The sequence below is a fragment of the Lolium perenne genome, chromosome 2, assembly GCF_019359855.2.
Source record: "Lolium perenne isolate Kyuss_39 chromosome 2, Kyuss_2.0, whole genome shotgun sequence".
Classification (NCBI taxonomy): domain Eukaryota; kingdom Viridiplantae; phylum Streptophyta; class Magnoliopsida; order Poales; family Poaceae; genus Lolium; species Lolium perenne.
The window spans coordinates 88,424,488-88,437,669 of NC_067245.2; the positions used below are offsets into that span (position 1 = coordinate 88,424,488).

Below are 13,182 nucleotides of genomic sequence, written 5' to 3' on the forward strand. Positions count from 1 at the left end.
ATCTTATAAGTTGCAAGCCTCATGCATAGTGTACCAATAGTGCCCGCACCTTGTCCTAATTAGCTTGGACTACCTGGATCATCACAATGCATTGTTTTTACCAAGTGTCCCAAAGGGGTACCTCTATGTCGCCTGTACAAAGGTCTAAGGAGAAAGCTCGCATTGGATTTCTCGCTATTGATTATTCTTCAACTTAGACATCCATACCGGGACAACATAGACAACAGATAATGGACTCCTCTTTTATGCATAAGCATATAACAACAATTAATAATTTTCTCATTTGAGATTTGAGGATTGTTGTCCAAAATCAAACTTCCACCATGGATCATGGCTTTAGTTAGCGGCCCAATGTTCTTCTCTAACATATGCATGCTTAACCATAAGGTGGTAGATCTCTCTTACTTCAGACAAGACGGACATGCATAGCAACTCACATGAAATTCAACAATGAATAGTTGATGGCGTCCCGATAAACATGGTTATCGCACAACAAGCAACTTAATAAGAGATAAAGTGCATAATTACATATTCAATACCACAATAGTTTTTAAGCTATTTGTCCCATGAGCTATATATTGCAAAGGTGAATGATGGAATTTTAAAGGTAGCACTCAAGCAATTTACTTTGGAATGGCGGAAAATACCATGTAGTAGGTAGGTATGGTGGACACAAATGGCATAGTGGTTGGCTCAAGTATTTTGGATGCATGAGAAGTATTCCCTCTCGATACAAGGTTTAGGCTAGCAAGGCTTATTTGAAACAAACACAAGGATGAACCGGTGCAGCAAAACTCACATAAAAGACATATTGAAAACATTATAAGACTCTACACCGTCTTCCTTGTTGTTCAAACTCAATACTAGAAATTATCTAGACCTTAGAGAAACCAAATATGCAAACCAAATTTTAGCATGCTCTATGTATTTCTTCATTAATGGGTGCAAAGCATATGATGCAAGAGCTTAAACATGAGCACAACAATTGCCAAGTATCACATTACCCAAGACATTTATAGCAATTACTACATGTATCATTTTCCAATTCCAACCATATAACAATTTAACGAAGGAGAAACTTCGCCATGAATACTATGAGTAGAAACCAAGGACATACTTGTCCATATGCTACAGCGGAGCGTGTCTCTCTCCCATAAAGTGAATGCTAGGATCCATTTTATTCAAACAAAACAAAAACAAAAACAAACCGACGCTCCAAGAAAAAGCACATAAGATGTGATGGAATAAAAATATAGTTTCAGGGGAGGAACCTGATAATGTTGTCGATGAAGAAGGGGATGCCTTGGGCATCCCCAAGCTTAGACGCTTGAGTCTTCTTGATATATGCAGGGGTGAACCACCGGGTGCATCCCTAAGCTTAGAGCTTTCACTCTCCTTGATCATGTTGCATCATACTCCTCTCTTGATCCTTGAAAACTTCCTCCACACCAAACTCGAAACAACTCATTAGAGGGTTAGTGCACATTATAAATTGACATATTCAGAGGTGACACAATCATTCTTAACACTTCTGGACATTGCATAATGCTACTGGACATTAGTGGATCAAAGAAATTCATCCAACATAGCGAAAGAGGCAATGCGAAATAAAAGGCAGAATCTGTCAAAACAGAACAGTTCGTATTGACGAATTTTAAAATGGCACCAGACTTGCTCAAATGAAAATGCTCAAATTGAATGAAAGTTGCGTACATATCTGAGGATCATGCACGTAAATTGGTTTAATTTTCTGAGTTACCTACAGGGAGGTGGACCCAGATTCGTGACAGCAAAGAAATCTGGAACTGTGCAGTAATCCAAATCTAGTACTTACTTTTCTATCAACGGCTTAACTTGGCACAACAAAACACAAAACTAAGATAAGGAGAGGTTGCTACAGTAGTAAACAACTTCCAAGACACAAAATAAAAACAAAGTACTGTAGGTAAAAACATGGGTTGTCTCCCATAAGCGCTTTTCTTTAACGCCTTTCAGCTAGGCGCAGAAAGTGTGTATCAAGTATTATCAAGAGATGGTGCATCGTTATCATGAGCTCCCCCATCCATAGTGGTACTAAGGGCTTTGTCAATTTTAGGTCTATAATAATACTTCTTTGGTCTAGGCACTTTAGAGACATACATAAACTTTTGCTCCTTACCCACATAAGCTTTCTCCTTATATTTAAGAGAAGAAAATGTTGAACCCAAGGTTCCCATAGCTTTTTCAAGTTCATCAATCCTATTGATTTGATCATCATGGTCAGCATTAGTTCCTAGGACACTAATTCTTTCATCAATTCCTCCTAAGGATTTATCAAGTTCATCAGTTTTATCAAGTAATATTTCCAATTTAGCTTCAATACTTGGAAAAAATTTCTCTATGGTTTCCAATTTTTTCATAACATCTTCAAGAGAGATTTCAGTTTTAACTTTATCAACAGGGGGTATTCCAAATAAGCTCTCAATAATGCAACTAGCTTCTAATGCAGGAGTACTTAGGAAGTCACCTTTTGCGAGACTATCAAGAACATATCTATTCCAGCTAGATATACCAACATAAAAATTCCTGAGTAAAATAATGGTGGAGTGCTTCTTAGTGCATCTATTATGAGCATCGCTAATTCTATACCAAGCATCTCTCAAACATTCTCCCCCTCGTTGCTTAAATGTGCGAACTTCAACTTCAGGATTACTCATTTTAGTAGCAGTAAATAAAGCAAACTAGATAAAGTAAATGCAAGTAAACTAATTTTTTTGTGTTTTCGATATAGCAAACAAGATAGAAAGTAAAGTAAAACTAGCAACTAATTTTTTTGTATTTTGATTTAGTGCAGCAAACAAAGTAGTAAATAAAACTAAGCAAGACAAAAACAAAGTAAAGAGATTGAGAAGTGGAGACTCCCCTTGCAGCGTGTCTTGATCTCCCGCAACGGCGCCAGAAATTTGCTTGATGCGTGTGGTTGGCACGTCCGTTGGGAACCCCAAGAGGAAGGTGTGATGCGCACAGCGGCAAGTTTCCCTCAGTAAGAAACCAAGGTTTAATCGGACCAGTAGGAGTCAAGAAGCACGTTGAAGGTTGATGGCGGCGAGATGTAGTGCGGCGCAACACCAGTGATTCCGGCGCCAACGTGGAACCTGCACAACACAACCAAGATACTTTGCCCCAACGAAACAGTGAGGTTGTCAATCTCACCGGCTTGCTGTAACAAAGAGTTAACCGTATTGTGTGGAAGATGATTGTTTGCAGAAAAACAGTAGAACAGTATTGCAGTAGATTGTATTTCAGTAAAGAGAATTGGACCGGGGTCCACAGTTCACTAGAGGTGTCTCTCCCATAAGACGAACAGCATGTTGGGTGAACAAATTACAGTTGGGCAATTGACAAATAAAGAGAGCATGACCATGCACATACATATCATGATGAGTATAGTGAGATTTAATTGGGCATTACGACAAAGTACATAGACCGCCATCCAACTGCATCTATGCCTAAAAAGTCCACCTTCAGGTTATCATCCGAACCCCTTCCAGTATTAAGTTGCAAAGCAACAGACAATTGCATTAAGTATGGTGCGTAATGTAACTAGTGACTACATCCTTGAACATAGCACTAATGTTTTATCCCTAGTGGCAACAGCACAACACAACCTTAGAACTTTCTCACATCGTCCCGAGTGTTAATGCGAGCATGAACCCACTATCGAGCATAAGTACTCCCTCTTGGAGTTACAAGCATCTACTTGGCCAGAGCATCTACTAGTAACGGAGAGCATGCAAGATCATAAACAACACATAGATATAACTTTGATAATCAACATAACAAGTATTCTCTATTCATCGGATCCCAACAAACGCAACATATAGAATTACAGATAGATGATCTTGATCATGTTAGGCAGCTCACAAGATCCGACAATGATAGCACAATGGGGAGAAGACAACCATCTAGCTACTGCTATGGACCCATAGTCCAGGGGTAGACTACTCACACATCACACCGGAGGCGACCATGGCGGCGTAGAGTCCTCCGGGAGATGATTCCCCTCTCCGGCAGGGTGCCGGAGGCGATCTCCTGGATCCCCCGAGATGGGATCGGCGGCGGCGGCGTCTCTGGAAGGTTTTCCGTATCGTGGTTCTCGGTACTGGGGTTTTCGTCACGGAGACTTTTTATAGGCGAAAGGGCAGGTCAAGAGGCGGCACGGGGGCCCCACACCACAGGGCCGCGCGGCCAAGGGGGGGGCCGCGCCGCCTAGGGTGTGGCTCCTCCGTGGCCCCTCTTCGTCTCTCCTTCGGACTTCGGAAGCTTCGTGAGAAAATAGGCCCACTGGGCTTTGATTTCGTCCAATTCCGAGAATATTTCCTTACTAGGATTTACGAAACCAAAAACAGCAGAAAACAAGCGGCACTTCGGCATCTTGTTAATAGGTTAGTTCCAGAAAATGCACGAATATGACATAAAGTGTGCATAAAACATGTAGATAACATCAATAATGTGGCATGGATCATAAGAAATTATCGATACGTCGGAGACGTATCAGGATGCTGATACGTCTCCAACGTATCCATAATTTCTTATGTTCCATGCTTGTTTTATGACAATACATACATGTTTTGTTCACACTTTATGATGATTTTATGCGTTTTCCGGAACTAACCTATTGACGAGATGCCGAAATGCCAGTTCCTGTTTTCTGCTATTTTTGGTTTCAGAAATCCTAGTAAGGAAATATTCTCGGAATTGGACGAAATCAACGCCCAGCATCTTATAATTGCACGAAGCTTCCAGAACACCGGAGAGGGGCCAGAGGAGGGCCACAGGCCCCCCACACAGGTGGCTGGCGCGGCCCAAGGGGGGGCGCCCCCTATTGTGTGGCGCCCCCGTCAGCCCTCCGACTCCGCCTCTTCGCCTATAAGAAGCCCCCTGACCTAAATCTTCGATATGAATAAGCCACGGTACGAGAAACCTTCCAGAGCCGCCGCCATCGCGAAGCCAAAATCTGGGGGACAGGAGTCTCTGTTCCGGCACGCCGCCGGGACGGGGAAGTGCCCCCGGAAGGCATCTCCATCGACATCACCGCCATCTTCATCACCGCTGCTGTCTCCCATGAGGAGGGAGTAGTTCTCCATCGAGGCTAAGGGCTGTACCGGTAGCTATGTGGTTAATCTCTCTTCCATGTACTTCAATACAATGATCTCATGAGCTGCCTTACATGATTGAGATTCATATGAGTTTTGTATCACTATTCATCTATGTGCTACTCTAGTGATGTTATTAAAGTAGTCTATTCCTCCTCCATGATGTAATGTTGACAGTGTGTGCATCATGAAGTACTTGGTATATGCTATGATTGTGATCTCTTGTAGATTATGAAGTTAACTATTACTATGATGGTATTGATGTGATCTATTCCTCCTTTCATAGTGTGATGGTAACAGTGTGCATGCTATGTTAGTACTTGGTATAATTGTGTTGATCTATCATGCACTCTAAGGTTATTTAAATATGAACATCGAATGTTGTGGAGCTTGTTAACTCCGGCATTGAGGTGCTCTTGTAGCCCTACACAATTAGTGGTGTTCATCATCCAACAAGAGAGTGTAGAGTGGTTTTATTATGTGATCAATGTTGAGAGTGTCCACTAGTGAAAGTATGATCTCTAGGCCTTGTTTCCAAATACTGCAATCATCGCTTGTTTACTGTTCTACTGCATCTGTACTTCCTGAAATATTACCACCATTGACTGCACGCCAGTTGTAGACATCAACTATTTTCTGGCGCCGTTACTACTGCTCATATTCATGCATACCACTTGTATTTCACTATCTCTTCGTCAAACTAGTGCACCTATACATCTGACAAATGTATTGGGTGTGTTGGGGACACAAGAGACTTCTTGTATTGTGGTTGCAGGGTTGCTTGAGAGGGATAACTTTGACCTCTTCCTCCCTGAGTTCGATAAACCTTGGGTGATCCACTTAAGGGAAAACTTGCTGCTGTTCTACAAACCTCTGCTCTTGAAGGCCCAACACTGTCTACAAGAAAAGAAGTGTGAGTAGACATCATCCATCTCTACAAAATCCCGCCAAAACAACTAATGTTGTTCAGGAATACAAGAGGAAGAACAAATTAGGAAATTTCACAAAAGACTCCAATATCTAGATCTAATAGGTTCCCCTCACCAAGAAAAATATATTGATTGGTGGAAATGTAGATCTAGAGCTCCTCCCTCTTTTCATTAAAAAAGATTCAAGAATCATAGGAACAACAGAGAGTTAGTGCAAGTTCTTCAAGGTTAATAATAGAAGAAAGAGAGAGTGAAGAATCAACCAACCCTTGGAGAAGATGGAGCCTTTTATAGGCCTCCAAAAAATTGGCCATTGCAGGCTCACTAATCATGGAGACTCCGCCCTGAGGGGGCGGAGATTCTGGCCCGAGGGACCAGATCCTTTGGCCAGGTCACTCCGGAGACTACGGCCTGGTAAATACTAGGGTTGGTAGCTCTAGCCTAGCCACCGGCCTATCTCCATCCTGATGTCCAAGAGTTGCACAGTTTGGTTCAAATCCAAGAAACTAGACTCGAAAAATAGTGGCCGGATTTGAGGGTGATAGGTCCGAAGTCTCCGGTGTTGAACACAGGAGTCTCCGCACCGAGGACACCGGAAGTGCCAGCCTGAAAAGGTAGAAAAAGCTAAAACAGAAACTACAAGATCTTCAGCATCCGTACTCCAAATATGATGAATTTTTTGTTGTTGTTAATACTAGGAACCAACAAGGGATATTTTACAAATAATTTAGAGGTGAGAAACATCCTTGGACAAAAAAAAAGGTTAAAACTCCAACGTTGAAAACACAACAATTTTTCCCTACGCGCAAAATCTGTTTTGGATGAACTAGAGATTTTCATGAAAATAACCGCAAGCTCTAAATCCTTACAGGGATAAGATCCAAAGAATGACCATGAAATATGATGCCAAGGATCCAAAGATTTGAGCTCTCTCCAAACGATATGATCAAGTTACTCGCTCGAGAGCCCCCCTCTCGATCGTACGACTATAGATCCTATAACTCGGTATCCTAACAAACATATGAGACCCATAAATGAGGAAACCTACTAAGGTCAAACCGTTGTTTTGCGCATTCCACTTGAGACTGATGATGGCAATTATGTCCCAAGATGGAATGTCTTTCTTTATTGTGCTTTTGCATAATTGGCAAAGTCTTGCCAATTGCTCCTCCATATTTCACTATGTGAAAGCTTCTTCATAGGCACAACTTCACATGACCATTACGAACTAGATGGAAAGCTCCAAGTATATGATCTCTTCTAGATGCTCATCTTGAACTTGCGCAACTTGATCAAATTTGGTACATTTGTTCTTTCTCTATAATGATGATTTCTTGAAGGTACATATGATATTTCATCAATCTTCTTCAAGACATATTTTCCATAGCCTCAACTCTCTCATTACCAACCTTCAGATCCTTCCTTGAATAGTCCTTGATCTTCCTCACTTTATTTTTCTTTCAACCTTGAAGCCAACATAAGTATCGCCTATGGAGAAGTCCTTCAAGCAAAATTAATGCAAATATAGTCTATAAGGATTATCAATTTATCATTAATAATCACCACACATGGGGGCTCCATGCTCTTTCACACGCCGAGGCTGCATCGGGATGGAAAGCGAGATCAGAATGACGCGAAGGGTCAGCAATGCGAGGAGGTGGCGGCCATCAAGTGAAGTCGACGGCTCATGGCACACCAACAAACATCAGTAAGTGAATGGAGGATCATGGATATGGTCCGGAGCTCCAGATCTTGTTGGTACCTTCGAGCACTGGTAGGCAGAGCGAGCCAGGGGATCCCTGTAAGCCCATATGGGGTCCGCGATTGGGTGATGATATCCTAGTGAAGATCGAGGATGGAAAAGGCGGGAGGAGAGATGGAGAAGAACAACTAGATGTGCCCTTTCGTTTTCCATAGGCAACCTCCTCCGATGGCGAGGCGATTGTTTGAATTTTCATGGTGGCGGAGGCCCTTCCTTGAGTCACCTAAAGCGACCTAGGAGGCTAGGTCATAAAGAGTAGTTACACTATGTTTAATAAGGATAATTTCTCAACAAAATTACCCTAAAGAATATTTTTGGTTTGAACGATACATTGATTCTCCATGATATCTAGGTTTTGAACCAAACATTTGATGTAGATTCCGTTTCAATATCCATGACATTGAGATGTTCTCGACAATGCGATTGTATGGTGAAACTCGATCTTTTATACTCTATCAATCCTAGAAGGAATTCCGCAGTACATGTTTGTTACGAACGATTTTTACAAAGCACACATAGTTGAGGGTCTAAAACCCTGCCCTCTCCATCCTATAATATAAGATGTTATTACCAAAGATACTAGTATATTTATCACAAATTCCGAATAACATATTATATTATGGGACATAGTGGAATTTAAGGAAATATCCATTCAAAAAGGATGAGAAGTTTATATACAAAAGCACACTATAAGGTAAAAAAAAAGAATTATGTTCGTGTAATTGCAATCGTGACTAGGTCACCACATTTTGGAGTTTCAGGACATGTTTAAGATTAAGGAAGTGTATTAGACTATGTATGTTTATGTATATACAAAACCGTATTGGTTTTGGTCATGTATTTTTACCCTGTGTACACACAATATATATGAGAATAGCAACCCTAGAGGGTCGAGCAAGTTCCCTGAAAACCTACGTTTTACAGTTGGACACTGCACACTCCTCGTTTCAAAACTTTGTTTTAGTCTCTCAATACATAGGTTTATATACAAAAGCACACTATAAGGTAAAAAATAAGAATTATTCGCATGTAATTGCAAGCGTAACTAAGCCACCACATTTTGGATTTTTCATGACATGTTTAAGATTAAGGGAGGGTATTAAACTATGTATTATAGTTTAGGTATATACCAAACCGTATTGGTTATGGTCATGTATTTGTACACACAATATATATGAGAATAAGCCACCCCTAGAGGTGGAGCAAGTTCCCTGAAAACCTACGTTTTACAGATGGACACTGCACACTCCTCGTTTGAAAACTTGTTTTAGTCTCTCAAAGAGCACCCAAAAAGCTCAAGCAAAAAGTCCCTGTCAATGCCAATGTAGAAAGAGACCCAATGGCCCATATTCTTCGCCACTTAAACCATATCATGCTGTCAGAGGTGTCCTTGCTTTCTAAACACTGTAACATAAATTTAACTAGGTTAATTTACAGTTTACAAGTCAACTGTTCCCCTGACCTTGGCAACCATGATGTCATGTTCTTTTTACTTGATCACGCTTTACACCGCACGTTCTTGGAGGGTTAACTAGTATCTTAACCATCATATCCTAGAGGATTTGTTAATTCCTTGTTGATCTATCGAGGTCATGGCTTGAGATGTTTTTGTACGTTGCAAGACATGGTCATAGCATAGTCAGTATGCTAAAATATGTTGCAGTTGTACTTGGAATCTTACTTACATTACTGAAATAGCATAGTCACAAGATGCAACAAGAACAGAGATTCCCGAGATAATCTCCACTGACATCAGATTAATCACCAAGAACTGATACACAGGAGAAATTTTCACAAAAGTGAAGCAAAAAAAAGAACAGAAACAGGAGGATGCAGGGATGCTGAAACCTGCAGCTGCATCTAGCCCTATGTACATTCACTACTGTGCAGTGTTGTTGTGACAGAGTGAAATGGGATGACTCAAGAACACATCTTGGGGAGTGATCTCGCGGCGCGTCTCCTGGAGGACTTCATCTTGGTCATCTGCGTCTTCATCCGGCTGCATACCTTCTCCAGCTCCATGACCCGCCAGTGCATCCCGTCGAGGAGCGACTTGAGGTTCTGGTTCTCCAGCGTCAGGTCCAGCCTGCTGGCGTACAGGACGACCTGGCCGTTGCCGTCGTCGCCGTCGATGTCGTTGTAGCTCTCGATGTGCTGGTGATACTTCCCCGTGAACGGAGGTGGAGGGGACGACGCCGGTTTCAGCGGGCCGGAGTGGCGTATGATGCCCTTGAGCACGGTGTGCTGCGACGCCAGCGCCTGCACCGCCGCCCTCGTGGGGAAGCCGGCGTTGGTCGCGAGGTGCTTGCAGCACTCCGGCGAGAGCTTCTCGTAGTTGATGCCCTTGCAGATCTTCATCTTCTCGTCGTCCTTCAGGCGAGCGTGAACCTGCGGCAATGAATGAACGGGTCAGAGCACGTTTCAGCTCGAGCAATTAATGCGATGCACTGCAGAGAATTCTGACAGAGCAAGAACAGTGAGCGTATCTGAGAATTTCGCGGGGAATGTACCTGGAAGTAGACATCGATGGCGCGGTAGAGCGCGTCGTGGGAGTCCCTCGCGGCGGCGGGCAGCGCGGTCGCCAGCTCCACGAACCTGGCCGGCCGGAGCGAGGGGTCCGGCGCGACCTCGGCCACGTACATGTCCATGAGCGCCCCCACCTTCTTTAGCCTCGGCGGCTCGACCTGCGCGCCGCCGGTATGGCGCATGAAGGCCTCCAAGAACCTGAACACCAGGCTCACGTCGTACAGGCTGCCCGTCCCGGACGGCGCCGGGACGAGCAGGTTGTCCAGCGTCGCGTGGTCCAGCTTGCGGCCAATCATGTCGACGAGCGTATCCTGACAAGCGCCGGCCAGCTTGAGCGGGGACGCGATCCTCAGGATGCCGAAGAGGCCCTTGCAAGAAACGGAGCTCCGGTCGAGGTCGGCGATGACGGTGATCGCAGCCTCCAGCATCGCCTTCTTGTCCTCCGCGTTCGCGCCGGCGATGCGGCACTTGAGGTAATAGAAGATGAAGCGGGCGACGATGCCGTGGTCGGCGCCCCTGGCCAGGAGCGCCTTGGCGACGCGCTCCACCATGCCGGGGCTGAGGACGACGAGGTCCTCGAACCACCAGGTGCGGCGCATGCTGAGGCTGCTGCACTTGGTGTCGCAGGAGAACCGGAACGCCGAGCTCTCCGGCGAGGAGCTCGTCGGCGTGGCGTCGCCCGGGACGGCCATCTGCGACAGCAGCGCGCCGACGACCCTGTCGAACACGCCGGTGGACTCGGCGAGCGGGAACATGCACTGACACTCCTTCACGGCGTCCACAACGGCCTGCCACGGCCAGTGCGGCATCTCTTCCAGGACCTTCTCCGTCATCTTCACCAGGCTCGGCTTAGCCGACGACGCGGGCGCGTCCGCCATGTCCATGAACTGAGCAGCGCACCGCAGCGCGCAGGCGTTGGCCGCGGTCACCGCTAGACCGGTGCCGCCGGTGTAGCAGAACCTCGCGACAAGCTCAAACGCCTCGGCGCCGCCGGGGAAGCCGTGCAGCGCTACTCTGCGATGAGGCGTCCGCGCCGGAGCTCTGACCGGCGAGTCGTCGGCCAATTCCTTGATCTTACCAATGAACGGCGCAAGAACGTCCTGCAAATGACCCATGAACAGAATTAGAACAAACGCTCTGCCTCATGGCATTGATGAAGCACGCCACACACGATTAGTACAGGGAATCCAAGGACACCGTGCTAATCCCCACCCACTCAAAGATGCCAAATTAATGCGGACACCAAAAGAAAGATCAGGTCCTTTGCAGAGAACAATCTAATCTTTTTAATGACGAGGAGCTACCGGCCGTTCTAGCCACCAGACGCCATTAAAGCTCGGGGAGGATCAGAGGAAGATGAGGTGTGGCTATGAAGCCATTAACGTAGTACGTACGCAGCACAAGCACAAGAAAACAATTAATTATGGCACAAACGAGCAGGCCACGGACAGTAGCACTACAGTTTCACCATTAAGAGGGGATGAGGAGGAAGAGAAGGACCGGCAATGGCGAGCCGCTCATTGATGGCGATAGAGAAATGGACGCAGTTTCACTGTGCGGCCATTAAAACGCCCCCACGCCCCTCTTCAATTCAATGGAATGGATCCCACACTCATTGCGCTTAAATGGGAAGAAGATCGCGACGCCTTCGGCGGGGAAGAAACAGATGGGATTTGTCTGAGCTACGATGTAATAAACGCAGTAGTGGAATTGCAGGAGAGAATGAGGATTGCAATCAAGGCGATTCAATTCCATGGCAGTGCGACAGGCAGGCTGGAGAAGAAGAGGCCGAGAGTAAAATTACAGCAAGAACATGGGGTTTCAGAGGACAGGGGGTGCAGAGATTTTAGTCCATGGACTGACATCAAAGACAGGATTCGCGGCAGGAAGAACAAGAGCTAGAAGCTCTGAGATGCTAACGGAAACAGCAGCAAGTGACAAGATACACTCGGCCCCAAAACGGCTAGAGATCCAGAGGATACTACCAGCTCGGGAAGTTGAAAAGGAATCGATGGAAGGAGACAAAATGGAAAGAAATGTCACAAGGTAAATTCCAAAACTCTGGAACAAATCGCCAAAATTTTGGGTACTACTCCTACCTACCTGAGACAATTTAGGCGGAGGAAAAACCAAGAGCTACAATCAAAGCAGGTACAATTCCTTCCACCAGGATACGTCAAAGCTTCACGCATCCCCTAGACCGCTAGGCATTGCCGCACACCGGAACCGGTAGCTACACGGCACTAGGGGAAAGAGAGAAGAGACAGCAATCTACTAGCACCATCCTGTGAAAGGAAAACTCAGAAACAAAAATGGCAAAGAACACCGAGCAGAGCAAGCGAGACCTTGGAAGAAGAAGAAGAAGAAGAAAGCAGGAGTGGAGGAGGAAGAAGAAGAGGCAGTCACCTTATCAACAAAGAAGACACCTTCACCATCCACATCCACCTCAAGAACACACCCCATCTTTCCTGCTATTCCCGCAACAGCTTTAAAGCAGCAGCAGCAGCATGGCAAAGAGGGGGGCGGGGAGATGTGCTAAAAAGGCCGCGATGATGGGGATGGAAGGAGGAACGCAAAGGTTATGGCAGGGCAGCGCCACCACCCACACCTCACAGGAAAAGCCCAACCTTCCAAATGGCTAAATGTCCAAAAGGAAGGCAGATGCTCTCGGAGAGTCCTCCTGAGTGGTCAATGGCTCAAATCTGGAGCAGCAAAGGAAGAGGCGGCCAAAGGAAGTTGGTGGATGATCTGAGCTCCTGACAGTCTCTGCTAACATGCAAGTGGAGTTTTCAGAGGAGTGATGGGGAATATGTAACGCTGGGTCTTGATT

The 13,182-nt window shown here is 45.3% G+C and overlaps 1 protein-coding gene across 6 annotated transcripts; it reads right to left on the bottom strand.

Moving 5' to 3' along the window:
• Nucleotides 1–9,554: 9,554 nt before the first annotated feature.
• LOC127333194 (BTB/POZ domain-containing protein At3g22104) lies at nucleotides 9,555–12,865 on the bottom strand. Of its 6 annotated transcripts, none has more exons than XM_051359528.2 (3): nucleotides 12,759–12,865; nucleotides 10,337–11,452; nucleotides 9,555–10,214 (listed from the first exon to the last, which is right to left on the bottom strand). In XM_051359528.2, the coding sequence occupies exons 1-3, from the start codon at nucleotides 12,813–12,815 to the stop codon at nucleotides 9,747–9,749; spliced, it is 1,641 nt and encodes a 546-aa protein (XP_051215488.1). In that variant the 5' UTR covers nucleotides 12,816–12,865; the 3' UTR covers nucleotides 9,555–9,746. The 6 variants fall into 6 exon arrangements, with proteins under 6 accessions (XP_051215488.1, XP_051215494.1, XP_051215489.1 ...); XM_051359534.2 differs by lacking the exon at nucleotides 12,759–12,865 and adding an exon at nucleotides 12,456–12,603; XM_051359529.2 differs by lacking the exon at nucleotides 12,759–12,865 and adding an exon at nucleotides 11,853–12,416.
• Between the last annotated feature and the right edge of the window lie 317 nt (nucleotides 12,866–13,182).

What these genes read in the sequence shown, in the direction of transcription:
- LOC127333194 (XM_051359528.2), bottom strand. Translation starts at nt 12,815, where the DNA reads ATGGGGTGTGTTCTTGAGGTGGATGTGGATGGTGAAGGTGTCTTCTTT. An exon ending in GTGTCTTCTTTGTTGATAAG is followed by an intron (nt 11,453 to 12,758) that starts GTGACTGCCTCT and finishes GGTCATTTGCAG; the next exon opens with GACGTTCTTGCGCCGTTCAT. An exon ending in CCATCGATGTCTACTTCCAG is followed by an intron (nt 10,215 to 10,336) that starts GTACATTCCCCG and finishes TCATTGCCGCAG; the next exon opens with GTTCACGCTCGCCTGAAGGA.